We start from the raw sequence: 18,296 nt of genomic DNA on the forward strand, positions 1-18,296 counted from the left end.
TTTTTTTTCCTGATCAGATATGAAAATTTGTTTATTTTAGCTCTCTCCAAGATAAATATATTTAGGAGAGGGCTTAAAGAACTTAAGTTAGAGAAAGCAAAATCATGAGTTTTTTTATTACTAATCTCTTCGGAGAGCCATACGAACAAGGCAGTGACTCTAATCATGATTATGATGATGATCGAGCTGGTGTTATTAATCTTTCCCAAGAGCCACACGAACAAGGTATCAGCTGTGACTCTGATCATGATGATGATGATCGAGCAGGAGATAAACCTAGAGTGCTACATTCAGACAAGTTAAGGTCAAGATCTGCTCATAACTTCATGAGACGTGCGGAGAAAGTTTGGGCTTTTCCTTCTACTACAGAGGAGGAAAAAGTTGAATCCCTAAAACGTGTACGTGAGTCTAAACCGGAACCAGAAGAAGAAAAGGTGGGTGACGTCGTTCTTTTTGGGAAGAACAGTTACTTCGTGGTTGATATCTTCGAGAAAGAGATCATGGAGTTGGGAGACAAAGTGGATCTGAACTTCAAAAGATTCAGAAAGTTGGAAGCTGTTGATGGAGACGCTCCACGAGACCATCACTTCTACAAGTACCGTTGCTGTTACAATTCTTGCTGCTGCGTTTGCTCGACCGGGGCCGTGGAGCGAGAGTTGGTGATTCTTGAGAGAGGATTAGCCTTGAAGGAGAAGAAAGGAGTCAGCTTCTTCGTGAGAACTTATCAAGAAAGAAAAGAGCTCATGAGGGTTGCTGTAACCGTGACTGATTCTCATCATTATCACAGTTTGTACTTCTTCGACCTCTTGTTCCCTACCGAGTATCCATATGGAGCACCGAGTTTCTATTACCATCCGTATGGCCTTCCTTTGACCACTCTTGACTCCCAAAGGTCATTGAGAGTAAAGCTCCGCTACAACATCTTAGATGTGTTTCTCCACATTCAAGACATTGTGTTGATGAACACCAACAAGTCATGTCACCAGATGCTAGATATGATGGAACGGCCGCTCGCTGGGTTTCAAGATTTCGTAAAAGGTTTCTTTAGGAAGAAGGGGCCGTTGATTCTGCGGAACTTGATGGAAGAGTTTGACATGGAAAAGGAGAGGGACAAGAAAATGTTCTGGAAGGTGTACACTGCGTTTGTAGACAATAAAGCTTATTGTGAGCATCTTCTCAACAGTGAACTGAAAGCAGAGCTGGAGAAGATGAAAGAGAAAGAGTATACCTTAAGCGATTACTACTATGGTTCTACATCTCCCTACTACCCAACCTACACTAAAAAGTCCGATGGTATCAAGAAGACATCCAAAAACCTTAGCTTCTTGAGCAAGTACTTGCCTTTCGATTATTAGTGTCTGCTCTATCTCTTTTCTTACCTTTTTGTAATTTTTCAGATATTTAATGAGTTTTTTTTTATTTCGGGGAACGAGTCTCTGTCTCTGATAAAAATTAAAAAGTCAAGCGTTGAATATGTAGATTTACAGCGAAAGAAACTCTGTAAGTATACAGTGTTTGCCTCATCAATGGTAAGGGTTTCTAAACGGTGACTGGGATAGCTTCATCAAGGGCGGTAACACCGGGAAGTACTTTGCCTTCCAACAGCTCCAAGCTGGCTCCACCACCAGTGGAGATGTGACTCATGACTCCTGCTACTCCTACTTTCTCCACTGCAGCCACTGAGTCTCCTCCTCCTATTATTGTTGTCACTCCCTTTCCACTTAGCTCTGCTAGTTTATTCGCTACCGCCTGCAACAACCATAATCCACAACTTAAAAATCTATTATTCATCTACCATATGTTTATTCTATACGAGGAATCACTTTCTTACCTCTGTTCCAGCTGCAAACTTTTCCATCTCGAAAACTCCCATAGGTCCATTCCAAATGACTGTTTGTGTTGTGTCCAGAGCTTCGTTGAAAGTTTTGATAGAGTCTGGACCGATGTCCAATCCCATCCATCCGTCTTCAATGCCTGATGCAGGCACGATCTACAGACATCCACATCACATTCTTTGCTCAGAACACAAAGCTTTAGAAAAATCAAATATTTAATAATTCTACTTCTCACACATCTCTTTTAGATCATCAAGCAAGAACAAACCAAACGAGTTTACATAGAGCACCATGCTTAAACAGGAGCACAACTTACTGGCTTCCCAAATCTCTCTGGCTTACCAAATCTCTTTTACTCTTAGAGTTTAAAATTCAGCTTTTGAAGGAGCAAATCTTTTTCTCTTTGTTCTTTTAGATTAAGTAGTAGACCAGTCAAAAGAGTTTGTCTAACAATCTAAGCAGAGAAAAGTCTTACAAAAACCCCATTCCCATTTTTCTTTTCACTATCATCACCCATAATATAAACTAGTAAACTGCCAAGCTTTAAGCAATTGAGAGATGAGAGAGACAGACCTTGCTGTTGGCATCAGGAGCAAATTTGTCAGCAACAACAACATCTGTTGGCAACAAAAGAGACACTCCTTTGGCCTTAGCTTTGGCAAGGAGTTCTGTAGCCAATTCGAGTTTGTCTTCTTCAACAAGGGACGAACCAACTGAAAGACCTTGTGCCTTGTAGAATGTAAAGATCATTCCACCACCAAGAAGAAGGATATCACACTTCTCCAGAAGCGATTCAATAACTCCAATCTTGGATGAGACCTTGGATCCACCCACTATGGCTGCAAATGGTCTCTTTGGGGATGAAACAGCGCCCACAAGGTAGTCTAGCTCCTGTAGTTATAGAAAGAAGTAAACAAATAAGTTCATGGTATCAATGTAGCAACGATGCTTTCATGCTGAATTGGCAATCAAAGAAAAAGTAGAATCTCTCTATCAATAAATAACCTTTTGTAGAAGGAAACCAGCAACCGAAGGCTTCAAGAACTTAGTGACTCCTTCGGTAGAAGCATGAGCTCTGTGAGCAGTTCCGAAAGCATCATTGACATAGAGGTCAGCTAATGCAGCAAGCTTCTTGGCAAACTCAGGATCGTTCTTCTCTTCCTCCTTGTAAAACCTGACGTTCTCAAGAAGCAAAACTCCACCTTCAGGAAGAGCAGCCACCAAGCTTTCCACTTCCGGACCAATACAATCATCAGCTTTCGTGACCTGCAAAATTCACCGTCAACAAAACTCTCTCAAGCCATGGAAGATGATTCATTAGCGAGACAAAAACACGAACTTTTACCTGAATACCAAGAAGCTCAGAGAGTCTAGGCACAAGTGGAGCCAAACTAAACTTTGGTGTGACTCCCTTTGGCCTTCCCTGAAAGATCAAAACGTATAAAGTTTTCAAATTTAGTTCGGTCAATGGAGAATTCAAATGCATAGAGTGTGTGTGTGGGAATGTTACCAGATGAGTGGAGAGGATGACTTTAGCACCATTGTCAATCAGATACTTGATCGTTGGAATAGCTGCACGGATTCTAGTATCATCGGTGATAGTCTGGTTATCATCGAGAGGTACATTGAGATCAGCTCTCACGAAAACCTTCTTCCCTTTCAAATCAGCTGAGGTCAGATCTCCAACGCTCTTCTTCGCCATAGAAACAACTCCTCTGCTCCCTTTACCGCGTACTGATTCAACCTTTGAAGCAACGTGGAGAGAGAAACGACGGGCATCGAGAGTGGCGGAGAAGCCAAGAGGACGCGCGGAAACAGAGGTGGATGGGATCGGCAAAAGGGAGGCGCGCGCACGAGTTGCGGCGGAGGAAGCAACGCCGCTGGTTGACTTAAGGAGTGAAAATGCGGGACTTGCGGCGGCTGAAGCCATGTGGATCACAAAGGAGATAAACAAAAGATGAGGAGAAGATGAGAAACAGAGAGAGAGAGAGTGACTCACAATGTTCTCTTGGCTATTGGGTTTTTAGGGAGAGAGAGATTGGAATATTTTTTGTCTTATCACTGATGAGAGGTTCTAAAGCTTTCACCTTTATGCTCACAGATTTGTTTACTGTTTTGGCACTATTTTTCTACATTTTGTAAAAGAATACTATTTTATTGTGCGTAATCATAATACCATTTTCTCTGTTTCCAAATGTAATTCAATAACCCAATACAATTTTATATGAGATCAGACACACAAATGAACTAAAGCTTGCTGGTTGGCAGACCAACAGGCTTGGCCCTGGACCTCTTCTCCACCGCACGAGAGAGTTGCTTCACAGCTTCTTTGGGCAAATGGCGAGGTTTGCTAAGCCACAGTCCTCCATCTACCACCATTGTCAGTCCGTTCACATATTTCCCTGTTTAAACAAATCAGGCAATGTATTATAATCAGCATCTACCCATTTATATGTTTTATACTAAAAGACAGTGATTTTAACTCAGCAGCATACCAGAATCACAGCTGAGGTAGAGCGCAGCCATTGCGATATCCCACTTGTCTCCGAGTTTATAAAGAGGCATGTACTCTCGGGTTTTGTTTTCAATCTCTTCAGGTACAAGTTTACTCATTCCCGGTGTACCTCCAATGGGACCTGGTGCAATCCCGTTCACTCTAATATCGTAGTCAGTTCCCCACTCCAATGCCAAGTTTCTTGTCGTTGCATCAACTGCAGCCTGTTTCCAAGTTTCAAAACTCCTAAGATTCCCATTTGCTACATTTGCTACATTCCAGTTACTCAGTTCTTGATTTCCTAACCAGAAAAAGGAATTACCTTGGCAGCAGAAACATGAATTTGGTACCAAGAAGCGGTGTAGTGCAAAGTAGCACTTATGTTAATAATCGAACCACCACCACTGGATGAGTCTCTCCCAGGGCCATCTTTCTTAAGATACTTAAGTGCTGCGTGACACATGTTGAATGTTCCTACTGCATCAATGTCCAAGACTACACACATAAACAAAAACGTTTCCTTCAGCTAACACAACACTCAAAATCTCAGGCACAATTCATCTCAAATCATTAATCAAAAAGTTGAACCTGTTCTGAAGCCATTAGGAGACAAATCCTCAGCAGCAGCCAAGAAATTGCCAGCAGCAGCGTTAACAAGAACATCAATTTTACTAAATTGCTGAAAAGTTGATTCCACAACTCTTTTCGCATCCTCATGCTTACGAACATCACCTTCCAATCCAATAGCCTTATATATATATATACAAACATCAGACAAAAATCCTCAATACAAATCAAGAAAGAGAGAGAGAGAGAGAGAGAATTACAATTACCTGAATCCCAAGAGATCGGAGAGCGTTAACAGCATCGTCGAGAACTTGCTTCCGGCGTCCCATGATAGCGATAGAACCTCCATGTTTGCCGAACTGAGAAGAGATCTCAAAACCGATACCGGATCCGCCGCCGGTGATTAGAGCTACCTTACCTTTGATCACATCAGGTTTGAACGGAGACTCCATTACCACCACACACACACACACACACACTCGCAAATTCGGAAAATGGCAACAAAACAAATTTAGAGCCACTCGCTCTTGCGTGTCTCCTTCTTACTCACCTTTTACCAAACATTCTGATTTAATTACAAAATTAGAAAAATATCATCTTTCTCTAATCACAAATTTGTTACCTAATGACGACGATTCACAGTCAGCTTTTTCGTTATCTCTCGCAAAGATTTAATAATAATAACCCAAAACTAATACTATTTAATTATTTTTAAATATATATTTTTTAAAAATAATTATTAATAAATAATTTAATTTAAAGTAAAATAGAAAAAGGGTGTTTTTTTTTTGGTTATGAGTTGATCTATCTGCGCCGCGAGCTCGCTTCGTCTCTCTCTCTCAAAGCTCCTTCTTCGATTAACTATTAAAGATTCTCACAACCAAAGCTTCAACCTATTTTCGTATCTCTGTCATTGTTGTTATCTCGATCTCAAAAATCACATCTTTCTTTTAAGTAAAGAATGAAGTGAGAAATAAATTTGATAAAAGAAACCTAATTCGTTCTTCCCCTTTCGATTTCGAGATAACTTTTTTTTTTTTTTTTTTTTTGGGTTCAGCTAAGATTAGTCGGTTAAAGTTTTGAGATTTGGAAACCCTGTGATGTTTTTGGTGAGTGATGAAATCGTTGCGTTGGTTTTATCGCGTTGAAGTTGAAACCCTAATTTCGGGGACCTTGTGGAGTGTCTCTGTTTGCATTCTGCAGTCTCTAGTCTTCTTCTTCTTCTGAGGGCGTTAGTAATGGCGTCTAAAGGTGGGAAATCTAAACCTGATATAGTAATGGCTTCCAAAAGTGGGAAATCTAAACCTGATAATGAGTATAAAGCTAAGCGCCAGAAGGTTAGTTTCCAAGTTTTCATCTTTACGCTTTTTGAGTTCATCTTCTTTCTTCCAGTCTTTGAGCTTAGTGTGTTGACGGTTTTTTGTTTTACAGACGCTCGAAGCTCCTAAAGAACCACGTCGCGCTAAAACTCATTGGGACCATGTTTTGGAAGAGATGGCTTGGCTTTCAAAGGTTAGTAGAAAGAGTGCTACTTTGTTATCATTCAGCTAGGATTGGTATGCATGCATGCTGTTTCTATTCTCTTCTAATTGGTGACGTTTTTGTTTAGGACTTTGAGTCCGAGAGGAAGTGGAAGCTGGCGCAGGCGAAGAAGGTTGCTTTGAGGGCTAGTAAAGGCATGCTTGATCAGGAATCTAGGGAAGAAAGGAAGCTAAAGGTTCTTTTCTCTTTCTCTCTTTTCTCTGAAAGAGTACTTACACTCTCTAGCATTAGTTTTTAGTTGACATTATTGCTTCTTACAGGAAGAAGAGCAGCGGTTACGAAAAGTAGCTCTTAATATCTCGAAAGACATGAAAAAGTTTTGGATGAAAGTTGAGAAGCTGGTAATTCTTTTACTTTTCTCTTCCCTGGACTTGAAATTTAAGGTTTGATATAACTTCTGTGTTTCTGAAACCTGTTGTTCTGTGTGGTCTGGCAACTTTATAGGTGCTTTACAAGCATCAGCTGGTACGCAATGAGAAAAAGAAGAAGGCGATGGACAAGCAACTTGAGTTTCTGTTAGGCCAAACCGAGAGGTTACTACGGAATGTTTCTTACACAGTTTTTTATATATTCTGGAACATATTTAAAAGAACTAAATTTAACCTGTTTGGTTATGTTAGGTACTCAACCATGTTGGCAGAAAATTTAGTGGAACCTTATAAAGAAGGACATAGTAGTCCTCCAAAAACTCTGCCGGCTATGGAGTTGAAAAGTGATGAGGAGATGGCAGAACAGATACCTCCAGAGATAAATTGTTGTGAGCACCCTATTACTCACACAGCATTATTGTCAAGTGTAAGTGGATCCTAACAATCTTTTGACGCAGTAGCTGCAGGTCTTGAATCAGAAAGTCCTGAAATCGATGAGGATTATGATCTAAAATCCGAGGATGAGACCGTGAGTTTCACTTAATCTTCTTTTTATTTTTGTTTTACTACTTATTTGAAATTACTGTGTATCACAGTTTGAATCTACCAGCACCTCAGAGAAAAGTAAGGAATAGCTTGATCTTGTTGTCAAGGAAATTTTTACGTTTTGTCATGACACTAGCCTGCACCCAACATATAGGCTATATTCTAGTTTTGAATAGTTTCTGTGGAGATAGAAGTGATTATTGTTTGCTCATTTATCTCTTATCTTTGAGGAGTGATATGTTCCATATCTCATTTTAAACCCACAATTACACTTAGGAAGATGATGAAAATACTATTGAGGAGGATGAAAAACACTTTACCAAACGGGAAAGACAGGAAGAGTTGGAAGCTTTGCGAGATGAAGTGGATCTACCGGTTGAGGAGCTGCTCAGACGTTATACTGCTGGGAGAGGTTGGGATAACTCTGCTTTTTATTCGTTGACCTTTTTTTTTTCCTTATATATTTTGATGTATCCTCAATAACTGTCAACTATTTGAATTGCATCCTCTTTTTGTTTAATTTATTTTGATCCCTCAGTCAGCCGAGAAACCAGCCCAGAAAATGATGAAAGTGGAGACAAACTGGCCTCAGTAGATCAAGATCATGGAGAGGGTGAGTGGTATTAAGTCCCTATAATGTATTGAAAGCAATGCAACTTCTCTTTGACTTCCTCTTCCCATTTGACATTTGCAGAAGACATGAACAATCTTACTGCTTCTGAAGAAACTGAAAAGAGCCCAAGTGTTCGTCGTTCTGTAAGTTGTATGTCTTTTTAAAATCCCATTATCTGATTTGTCATCGAAATTCTGGCTCAAATGTAATATATATCCTTTATTTGCAGAATGATAGCTGCGGTCGTTTGGCAATACCCAAGACCCATTCTCATGACCTCGAGCCAGGCACGACGACTGCTTCTGCGAAGTCCAGAAAGGAAGATCATACTTACGATTTTAACGATGAACAGGTAACTGGATCTGATCTCATTTGTGGATCATTTGTCAGGAGACCTTAATGATGTTCTTCGTTGCAATTAGCATCTGGTTCTGACTAATGACAAACTTGATGTGTCACTGATTGTAATATGTGCAGGAAGATGTCGACTTTGTTGTTGCCACTGGTGAGGAAAAGGTCAGTCATCTCATCAAATGCCAGAGATCAGTCATTTTAAAACTTTTCTCTTTTAACTTGATCCTCTTAGCCTAGGCTCTTGTGGAAGAAAGTTTTGAACAAGCATATAGATTCAAAGTTGTATATCTGCTCTTTTGGTGCAGGATGATGAGACAACACTTTCTGTCGAAGAGGAATTAGCGAAAGCAGATAATGAAGACCATGTCGAAGAGGTGACAAATCTATTAATTATTCTGTTTTCTTGTAACATGAAAAACGTTATTAGCTAGAGAGTTTACAAACAGAAATTTCCCCTTGTACTGCAGATTTCTCTGCTGCAAAAAGAGAGTGAAATGCCTATTGAAGAGCTGCTCGCAAGGTATAAGGAGGTATGCTTTTAAGTCTCCTGTGTGCATGTTTTCAGTAGTGTTTACTGTTTTTTTTTTTTTTTTTTTCTGAAACTCAAGTTTCCTGTGATAGGATTGCGGTGACAAGGATATTTCTGAGGATGAATCTGAGTATTCATGTGCTCAGTCTGAAGATTCTGGTGTAGACTCTCACGAAAATAAGCAGCAAGCTAATTCAGATGATGAAAACGTTGATTCAACAGAATGTAAGCCAGATCCAAATCCTTGCGCAGAAATAGTTGATGGCACATCCCATGAAATAACAGAAGACAATGGTAAAGACAGTAGTGATAAAATTGCTGATGCAGCAGCAGCAGCAAGATCTGCGCAGCCAACTGGATTTACGTACTCTACAACAAAAGTTCGAACGAAACTGCCGTTTCTGCTCAAGCATTCTCTGCGTGAGTACCAACACATTGGTTTGGACTGGCTTGTCACGATGTATGAGAAAAGATTGAACGGGATTCTAGCTGATGAAATGGGTCTTGGAAAGACAATTATGACCATTGCTCTTCTAGCACACCTTGCATGTGATAAGGGGATATGGGGTCCCCATCTGATTGTGGTTCCAACAAGTGTGATGCTTAATTGGGAAACTGAGTTTCTTAAGTGGTGTCCTGCATTTAAGATACTCACCTACTTTGGGAGTGCAAAGGAGCGGAAACTCAAGAGACAAGGATGGATGAAGCTTAACTCATTTCATGTATGCATAACAACCTATAGGCTAGTTATTCAGGACAGTAAAATGTTCAAGCGCAAGAAGTGGAAATACTTGATTCTTGACGAAGCCCATTTAATTAAGAATTGGAAGTCTCAGAGATGGCAAACACTATTGAACTTCAATTCTAAACGCAGAATTTTGTTGACTGGTACACCGCTGCAGAATGATCTTATGGAATTGTGGTCACTTATGCATTTCCTGATGCCACATGTCTTTCAGTCTCACCAGGAATTCAAAGATTGGTTCTGTAACCCGATAGCAGGGATGGTTGAGGGACAAGAGAAAATCAACAAAGAAGTTATTGATCGCTTACATAATGTCCTCCGTCCTTTTCTTCTACGGCGCTTAAAAAGGGACGTGGAGAAGCAACTTCCTTCAAAACATGAGCATGTTATTTTCTGTAGACTGTCTAAGAGGCAGCGCAACTTGTATGAAGACTTCATAGCAAGCACAGAAACACAGGCTACACTTAACAGTGGAAGCTTTTTTGGGATGATAAGTATCATTATGCAGTTACGGAAAGTGTGTAATCATCCTGATCTCTTTGAGGGTCGTCCTATTGTAAGTTCTTTTGATATGGCTGGCATTGATATGCAGTTGAGTTCAACAATCTGTTCGCTGCTTTTGGAAAGTCCGTTTTCCAAGGTTGATCTTGAGGCTTTGGGATTCTTATTCACACATCTTGATTTTTCGATGACTTCTTGGGAAGGGGATGAGATTAAAGCTATTTCAACTCCCTCAGAATTAATCAAGCAGCGTGTGGACTTGAAAGATGATCCAGAAGCAATCCCTTTGAGTTCGAAAAACCGCAAAAATCTGCAAGGGACGAATATTTTTGAAGAAATACGTAAGGCCATCTTTGAGGAAAGGGTTAAAGAAACTAAGGATCGGGCAGCAGCCATTGCATGGTGGAATTCTTTGAGATGCCAGAGAAAGCCGACTTACTCTACATCTCTGAGAACTCTTTTAACTATTAAGGGTCCTCTCGATGATATACACCATCTTAAAGCTAATCGTTCATCTTACATGTATTCCTCAACCCTCGCTGACATAGTTCTTTCACCGATCGAGCGCTTTCAGAAGATAATTGAGCTAGTTGAAGCTTTCACATTTGCGATTCCAGCTGCACGAGTACCTTCACCTGCTTGCTGGTGCAGCCGTAGTGACTCTCCTGTTTTTCTTAGTCCATCATACAAGGAAAAAGTTACAGATTTATTGTCACCTCTTTTGTCTCCGATTAGACCTGCAATTGTTCGGAGCCAAGTATATTTTCCAGATAGGCGACTGATACAGTTTGATTGTGGTAAGCTGCAGGAGCTTGCTATGTTATTGAGGAAATTAAAATTTGGGGGTCACAGGGCGTTGATATTCACGCAAATGACCAAGATGCTTGACATCTTGGAGGCTTTCATTAATTTATATGGTTATACCTACATGCGTCTTGATGGTTCTACCCCTCCAGAAGAGAGGCAGACGTTAATGCAGCGGTTTAATACAAATCCCAAAATCTTTCTTTTCATTTTGTCAACCCGAAGTGGGGGTGTTGGCATCAATCTTGTGGGTGCGGACACAGTTATATTCTATGACAGTGACTGGAATCCTGCTATGGACCAACAAGCTCAAGATCGGTGCCACAGGATAGGTCAGACACGTGAAGTCCATATATACCGGTTGATAAGTGAGAGCACCATTGAGGAGAATATCTTAAAGAAAGCAAACCAGAAGCGTGCGCTTGATAACCTAGTAATTCAAAACGGTGAGTATAACACCGAATTTTTTAAGAAGCTTGATCCCATGGAGTTGTTCACTGGGCATAAGGCTCTGACTACAAAGGATGAAAAGGAAACAAGCAAGAATTGTGGGGCGGAGGTACCTCTGTCAAATGCAGATGTTGAGGCTGCTTTAAAACAGGCGGAAGATGAGGCAGATTATATGGCTCTCAAAAGAGTAGAACAAGAAGAAGCTGTGGACAATCAAGAGTTTACAGAAGAACCTGTTGAGAGACCAGAAGACGATGAGCTAGTAAATGAAGATGACCTAAAGGCTGATGAGCCTGTTGATCAAGGTTTAGTTGCATCAGGGTCGACAAAAGAAGATATTCCATTGTTACATAGTGATACCAGGGATGAGAGAGCTGTCATCACTACTTCAAGCCAAGAAGATGACACTGATGTATTAGATGATGTCAAGCAAATGGCTGCAGCAGCCGCTGCTGCTGGACAAGCTATCTCATCTTTTGAGAATCAGCTACGTCCAATTGATAGATATGCAATTAGATTTTTAGAGCTTTGGGACCCCATCATTGGTGATTCGGCAATGGAAAATGAAGCGGGGTTCGAAGAGAAAGAATGGGAACTTGACCACATTGAAAAGTACAAGGACGAAATGGAAGCTGAGATTGATGATGGGGAAGAGCCTCTTGTTTATGAGAGTAAGTGTACCCTTTTTTGCACATTCAATCCAATAATAGTATTCCTACTTAACTGACAATTTGTATAATGTTAATCCATGACCTGGTTTTTAGCTCACATGAGATGTTAATGCTATTTTCAGAATGGGATGCTGATTTTGCAACCGAAGCATACAGGCAGCAAGTGGAAGTCTTAGCTCAGCATCAGGTGAGATTAATTACTGCATCTACCGTGTGTCATGAATTTCAGCTTGTTCACGTATTTACTTATATGTTTGTAGTTGATGGAAGATTTGGAAAATGAAGCTAGAGAGAGGGAAGCTGCTGAGATGGCTGAAATGGATTTGATACAGTAAGACACTTCTGAGTCCACACAGTTCATTGTCAATATGATTTATTTATGACATTGCTGTTGAAAATTATATTTCATCATTGATAAAACAAGTAATCAAAACAAGTAGATTAATTAAACCATTCTTTTCCTCAGGAATGAAACTCCTCATGTACCAAAGTCTAAGAAGAAGAAAAAAGCGAAGAAAGCCAAATATAAATCCCTGAAGAAAGGATCACTGGCTGCCGAACCAAAACATGTGAAGTCCATTGTGAAAGTTGAAGATTCGACTGATGATGATAATGATGAATTCTCCTATGTGAGTAGCAGTGACTCAGATATGGTTACACCGCTTTCGCGGATGCATATGAAAGGCAAGAAAAGAGATTTAATTGTTGACACCGAAGAAGAGAATACTTCGAAGAAGAAAGCAAAGAAGCACAAGAAATCTCTTCCGAATTCAGATATCAAATACAAACAACCAAGTGCTCTACATGATGAACTGGAACCATCAAAGCCGCCTGACAGTATGGTTGTTGATAATGAAATGAAACTGACGAGCAGGGGTAAAACTATAGGGAAAAAATCCATCACTTCCATGCCAATAAAGCGTGTTCTTATGATCAAGCCAGAGAAGCTAAAGAAAGGGAATCTGTGGTCTAGAGACTGTGTTCCCTCGCCTGATTCTTGGCTGCCCCAGGAAGATGCTATATTGTGTGCCATGGTTCATGAATATGGGCCTAATTGGAGTTTTGTTAGCGGAACTCTTTATGGAATGACAGCTGGTGGGGCTTACAGGGGACGGTATCGCCATCCTGCATTTTGTTGTGAGAGATATAGAGAGCTTATCCAACGACATATTATGTCTGCTTCCGACAGTGCAGTGAACGAGAAGAACCTCAACACAGGTTCTGGGAAGGCACTCCTGAAAGTCACTGAGGTAAGGTTGATTATGGCATAGCGTTAGGTTAGCTTCTCACTAACAGGCATTAAAGTAGTGATGAATTTGGGAAAGATCAAAACAGTTTGGTCCTTTTTAATCAAGTGAAGACAATGATAATGGAAAGGAGATGCTTTTCACTAATATCACACTTTTGTTGCAGGAAAATATTCGGACACTCTTAAATGTTGCAGCTGAGCAGCCAGATACAGAGATGCTCCTACAAAAACATTTTTCTTGCTTGCTGTCATCAATTTGGAGGACGTCGACCCGGACAGGGAATGAACAACTGCTCTCCTTAAGCAATCCCATTTTCAATAGACAGTTTATCGGCTCCGTGAATCACTCTCAGGATATAGCTAGAAAGCCTTGGCAGGGGATGAAGATCACCAGCTTAAGTAGAAAGTTGTTAGAAGCCGCTCTCCAGGATTCCAGCACGAGTCAGCCAAACAATACTGCTTCCCGTTCGAGGTTGCAGGAGGATCAACCTATCAATAAAGTGGAGTTAGACTTAACCTTGGAATTCCCCCCACGTGGTTATGATGATTCCCTGACGCAGTTTCCACCCATGATAAGTGTGTCCATTGATGGGTCAGATTCATTAAATTATGTGAACGAACCCCCAGGGGAAGATGTTCTAAAAGGTTCTAGGGTTGCTGCAGAGAACCGTTACAGGTTTGGAAAGCTGATATGTTCGATTTGTCCTCTGATAATTTTGAGAGCAGTAATTAGTCACTAACGAATTGATGATCTTGTTTTGTAGGAATGCTGCAAATGCTTGTATTGAAGATTCACTTGGATGGGCTTCAAACACGTTCCCAGCCAATGATCTGAAGTCAAGAACAGGCACGAAAGCACAGTCCCTGGGGAAACATAAGCTATCCGTCGCAGACTCAGCCAAGTCTTCAAAAAGCAAACAGCGCAAGCTCTTAGCAGAGCAAACAGAAGTGGCATGGGTTAGGCCAAATGACCCAAATCTCAAGTTTGATTTCACACCTGCGGATAGGGAGGATGAGGAGGTTGAGGAGAAGGCGGTTTTAGAAGAAGAGATAGAGATGATAAGTTGTTCACAGTGGTATGATCCATTCTTTACCTCAGGCCTTGATGATTGCTCATTAGCTTCGGAAATCTCAGAAATAGAGTAGTAAAAGCCTTTTTGTAAAAGTAAAACTGCTGATGATTGTGGATGATCATTTTCTTAACCACTTTTGATGGGGCAAAATCTTTTGTAAAGCAGAAAGTGACAGCTTCGTAGGTTTTTGTGTTTCATCAAAATATCTAATCTCAAATATGATTTTTATCCCCACCGTACTGTATAATAATGCCAACAATTTAGCTTCTGACTCGTTTACATTCTAGTTTCCAAATTCTCTAGCTTTTAGAAAAACAGTGAGTTCTCAGTGTAGTCTAAATTAATCTAAAAGAAAGAAAAAGACAATGCAACAGTACATGATGGATCAACTCCTTCTGTGTTCTAGCAAGTTTGGTTATCCAAGAAATTGAGCCACTCATTGTAGTCATCAAACCCAGGTTCAACCAGTCTGCTCCAAAACTCGTGATCTGATTTCCCATGGATCTCTAGTAAGTCTGGTTTAGATATAGGAGGAAGGATAAGGCTATCTCCAAAGACACATTCTAGTGATTGTGGTGCATTCACCTCAAATCCGCATGCCATTTGCGCCACAAAGATTTCCTCAAACTCCTCTTCCTGGTTAGGCTTCACGCTGTTTATAATAACATCCTTCAAGACTGATGATACTGAGGAAGAGGAAGAAGAGGTAGAGGACACTGAATGATTGGTAACATCTTCTGATGATGATAATGATGATGATTTTCTCTTCATCAATCGCTTCTTGAGATGAGTGTTCCACACATTCTTGATCTCGTTGTCTGTTCTTCCCGGAAAGTGGGATGCTATCTTAGACCACCTGATCAAATAATGCACTACTGTTAATTATACTACTTTTTGCTTAAAAATGTATGTACACACACACACACAGAAAATGATGATTTGAGATAACAGGAGACATGATTACTTGTTTCCATGAGCTTGGTGAAGGTGGATAATGGTATCTTCCTCTTCTTTGGTGAAGTTGCCTCGTTTGAGACCTGGTCTCAGATAGTTTATCCATCTTAGACGACAACTCTTTCCGCATCTCATCAATCCTATTAATAAGTTACAACACTATTAATTTTGAACACCAGATAAACTACAAGTTTTAACATATAATAAGACTAGGAAGAGGTTTAAGTTCCACCAAAATTTTAATTTACAATAATTTTTAAAATTGAGCAATTTAACCATTTATTTCGATATTTCACCCCATCTTCCGAAAGATTTTGTATGAGACTAACCTATTCAACTTTTAACTTTTAGCAGAAAATTACTTGGTATTAAACACGAACGTTACAGATTCTGGTTAAACATCTCTTCATATTCTATTATTCATCAAAGAAATATATGCCACCTTTATGAAATAGTCACCAAAATTGTAATTGAGACCCAAAACATTCACTAATTCGTAACTTCTACCTGTTCGAATATGTAGAAAGTATTTAGAATTAGAATAATCGATGAAAGAGAGAAAATAAGGTTTATTCAAGACCGAAATGCATCATTAACGAAAAAGAAAAGAGTGCATCTTGCATCTTATCAGATCAAAGAACATTATGCACTAGAGAGAAAGAGATAATGAAAATGAGAAAGAGAGTGAAGCATGCAGTGTCATATGTAGAGAACATACCAGCGAGTTTGGGAAGAGATCTCCAATTCGGGTGACCATTTTTTTCGATAAAAGCTCTGAGTCTTTCACTTTCTTCATCACTCCATGGTCCTCTCCTCACTTGGCTTTTGTCACAGCATGGTGCTCTTCTTTTCCCCATCACACCGACTTTAATTTTTTTAGAGAATCTTTATGTACTTAACTACTACTTATCATCATCATCATCATATATATATAAGGGTTAATTACGAGAGACCACAAGGGCCATGCCACTAATTCATGTACAAATAAACCTACTTTAATAAATTAATTAATATATCCTCATACTTTTCTATTAATTAAATTTTGACTTTATTTTTCATAATGACAATTTTTGTCCTGCCTTAATTAGTCCTTGTATTCCTACAATTTTTTTTTTTCTGGCACTATTTTCTCAAATCTAAAATCAACTTTCTTTTCATATTCAAATCTCAAAGGTTTTAAAAGTATCTTAATTAATTAAATATATTTTTTCTTTACTTAATATTTATACTGTGAAAATTCGGATTTCAATTTTTCAGACTAAAAGATAAAAAGGTATTTTTTTCATTTTTAGGAAAAATATAAGGGAAAAATATTATTCTTTGTTCACAATAGTAAATATTGACTAGTATTAGTTGTCACCATTGACTATAATTGGATCTGCAACTTGAATTTATGTTATTTATGCAAAGACGATTAATGTAGAAATCTTTTCTCTTTTTTTTTACAAAGTATATATGCATTTTAAAGGAAGCGTTAAAATTTGTAAGATTTCATTCTAAAAGTAATTAAAATAAGTAAATACGTGGTTTCGTCTTGAACTTCCGTTTATACAATTGACAGCGAAATATTAACCTGTAAATCAACTTACATAACAACAACTGGCTGAATGCACGTAGGGAATATATCATCAACACTTCAATAAACAAAATTTGAAATGATGGAGAAAAAAATATGATATGAGTTTTTTTTGTCAATTCTACCAAACTATTATTAGTGATTTGTACTTTGTGTTGTGTCTTCTTTGAACAGTACACACGACGTCGTATCGCTTGTTCAAGTCTCCACGTGCTTGCCCCACAGTTGAATTGTTTACAATGATTTGAGTTTTCAAAGGCCAAAAATCTCAATAACAAAAAAAAAAAAAGTTGATTCTGAAATTTTTTTGATTTTGAAGAAAAATACACATTTTAATGAAAGTGTATGATTTGATACTTTAAAACTTAAATGTTGTTACTTCATATTCATGATTTCATAATAAAAACAAAATTTCAATTTTTTCATTATCATTATCATCTTAGTAAATTCTTAATTTTTTAAATAATGTGGTATAAATTTATTAATATTTCGTTTTACAATTACAGTATTTTATATTTAAATAACATAATAAAAAATTAGAAGAAAATCTTGTTTAGGTTTTATGGGCTTTGAAACAAAACTGGGTCCTAAACTAATCTTGTTTAGGGAGGCTCTAAACAACAGAAGCCCATCAAATATATAGTCTAAATGTTTGTGTTTATTCTATAGCTGTAATCACTCAAAGTTGTTGAATGATTTGAGTTTTTTTTTTTTTTTTTTTTTTTTGAGATGATTTCTGGTGAATGTAATTTAGCAGACATTAACATAAAAAAAGTCTCAAGACCACCATACATTATGTTAGTTTACATATTTCAAATAACACCATATTTTACAAAAACTGTTAAAACTCATGATTAAGAAGACGAGATTAGTCATTTTAACACAAATCCTTCCAATTTCTTGGTTGAAAACAAACAAATTAAACATGAATTTGAGAAATACGATAACAAATTTTTGGCATACAGCTCAAGTTTTTATTTGTGTGTTTGGCTTTTATGTGATAGAATAGTCGCTCACTCATTTATGGATTGGTTGGGATTACTGCATTACTACCAAAAAAATTAATAATTGAACATTACTTCGTTTCTTATTTAATTATGTGTCACGAAGAAAAATAGTATAATCCATATCTGTTGAAGAATAGTGATAACAATAATCACAACGTGATCCCAAAAGAGATTGATTTAAAAACTAAAGAATCGAATCAATCATGAGGTGAGCTGAGCCGTGTCCTCCTAAGCAACAATCCGATTCATACTTGAAATGAGCTGCCTAAGTCCTCATGCTTACTACTATATATGTCCTTGCAATTCCAATTTACGACGAATGTTCCTTTTAAAAAAAATATAAGTACATGTTAAAACGTTGTCATTTCGACCTCATTCAAGAGAATCTTAACAACAAATGAGTTTTATATTATAGTTC

General features: G+C 38.6%; 5 protein-coding genes across 10 annotated transcripts; 2 read left to right on the forward strand and 3 right to left on the reverse strand.

Annotated features, from left to right (window-relative positions):
• Positions 1-17: 17 nt before the first annotated feature.
• Positions 18-1,419, forward strand: LOC104767473 (uncharacterized). Its single transcript, XM_010491493.2, has one exon. The coding sequence runs from the start codon at positions 105-107 to the stop codon at positions 1,353-1,355; it is 1,251 nt and encodes a 416-aa protein (XP_010489795.2). The 5' UTR covers positions 18-104; the 3' UTR covers positions 1,356-1,419.
• LOC147926293 (phosphoglycerate kinase 1, chloroplastic-like) lies at positions 1,229-3,895 on the reverse strand. The gene is made up of 6 exons (XM_087489725.1): positions 3,346-3,895; positions 3,181-3,258; positions 2,841-3,101; positions 2,409-2,726; positions 1,832-1,990; positions 1,229-1,749 (listed from the first exon to the last, which is right to left on the reverse strand). The coding sequence occupies exons 1-6, from the start codon at positions 3,763-3,765 to the stop codon at positions 1,540-1,542; spliced, it is 1,446 nt and encodes a 481-aa protein (XP_087345851.1). The 5' UTR covers positions 3,766-3,895; the 3' UTR covers positions 1,229-1,539.
• Positions 3,896-3,969: 74 nt separating this feature from the next.
• LOC104745501 (peroxisomal 2,4-dienoyl-CoA reductase [(3E)-enoyl-CoA-producing]) lies at positions 3,970-5,583 on the reverse strand. Of its 2 annotated transcripts, XM_087489727.1 has the most exons (6): positions 5,519-5,583; positions 5,163-5,446; positions 4,918-5,077; positions 4,652-4,824; positions 4,331-4,553; positions 3,970-4,237 (listed from the first exon to the last, which is right to left on the reverse strand). In XM_087489727.1, the coding sequence occupies exons 2-6, from the start codon at positions 5,346-5,348 to the stop codon at positions 4,083-4,085; spliced, it is 897 nt and encodes a 298-aa protein (XP_087345853.1). In that variant the 5' UTR covers positions 5,349-5,446; positions 5,519-5,583; the 3' UTR covers positions 3,970-4,082. The 2 variants fall into 2 exon arrangements, with proteins under 2 accessions (XP_087345853.1, XP_087345852.1); XM_087489726.1 differs by lacking the exon at positions 5,519-5,583 and having other exon boundaries at positions 5,163-5,491.
• A 95-nt stretch (positions 5,584-5,678) lies between these two features.
• Positions 5,679-14,575, forward strand: LOC104748160 (protein PHOTOPERIOD-INDEPENDENT EARLY FLOWERING 1). Of its 5 annotated transcripts, none has more exons than XM_087489719.1 (21): positions 5,679-5,862; positions 5,954-6,233; positions 6,328-6,408; positions 6,506-6,613; positions 6,699-6,779; positions 6,883-6,971; positions 7,059-7,195; positions 7,265-7,335; positions 7,629-7,764; positions 7,891-7,965; positions 8,047-8,108; positions 8,195-8,317; positions 8,443-8,481; positions 8,625-8,693; positions 8,787-8,849; positions 8,941-12,019; positions 12,142-12,206; positions 12,280-12,350; positions 12,486-13,269; positions 13,433-13,944; positions 14,033-14,575. In XM_087489719.1, the coding sequence occupies exons 2-21, from the start codon at positions 6,135-6,137 to the stop codon at positions 14,412-14,414; spliced, it is 6,126 nt and encodes a 2,041-aa protein (XP_087345845.1). In that variant the 5' UTR covers positions 5,679-5,862; positions 5,954-6,134; the 3' UTR covers positions 14,415-14,575. The 5 variants fall into 5 exon arrangements, with proteins under 5 accessions (XP_087345845.1, XP_087345847.1, XP_087345846.1 ...); XM_087489721.1 differs by having other exon boundaries at positions 5,707-5,862; positions 7,268-7,335; XM_087489720.1 differs by lacking the exon at positions 5,679-5,862 and having other exon boundaries at positions 5,921-6,233; positions 7,268-7,335.
• Positions 14,548-16,253, reverse strand: LOC104745502 (transcription factor MYB10). Its single transcript, XM_010466759.3, has 3 exons — positions 16,014-16,253; positions 15,306-15,435; positions 14,548-15,197 (listed from the first exon to the last, which is right to left on the reverse strand). Exons 1-3 carry the CDS (start codon positions 16,150-16,152, stop codon positions 14,744-14,746), a joined length of 723 nt encoding a protein of 240 aa, XP_010465061.1. The 5' UTR covers positions 16,153-16,253; the 3' UTR covers positions 14,548-14,743.
• Positions 16,254-18,296: the final 2,043 nt, after the last annotated feature.

The sequence above is a fragment of the Camelina sativa genome, chromosome 15 (assembly GCF_030686135.1).
Source record: "Camelina sativa cultivar CO46 ecotype springtype chromosome 15, ASM3068613v1".
NCBI lineage: Eukaryota > Viridiplantae > Streptophyta > Magnoliopsida > Brassicales > Brassicaceae > Camelina > Camelina sativa.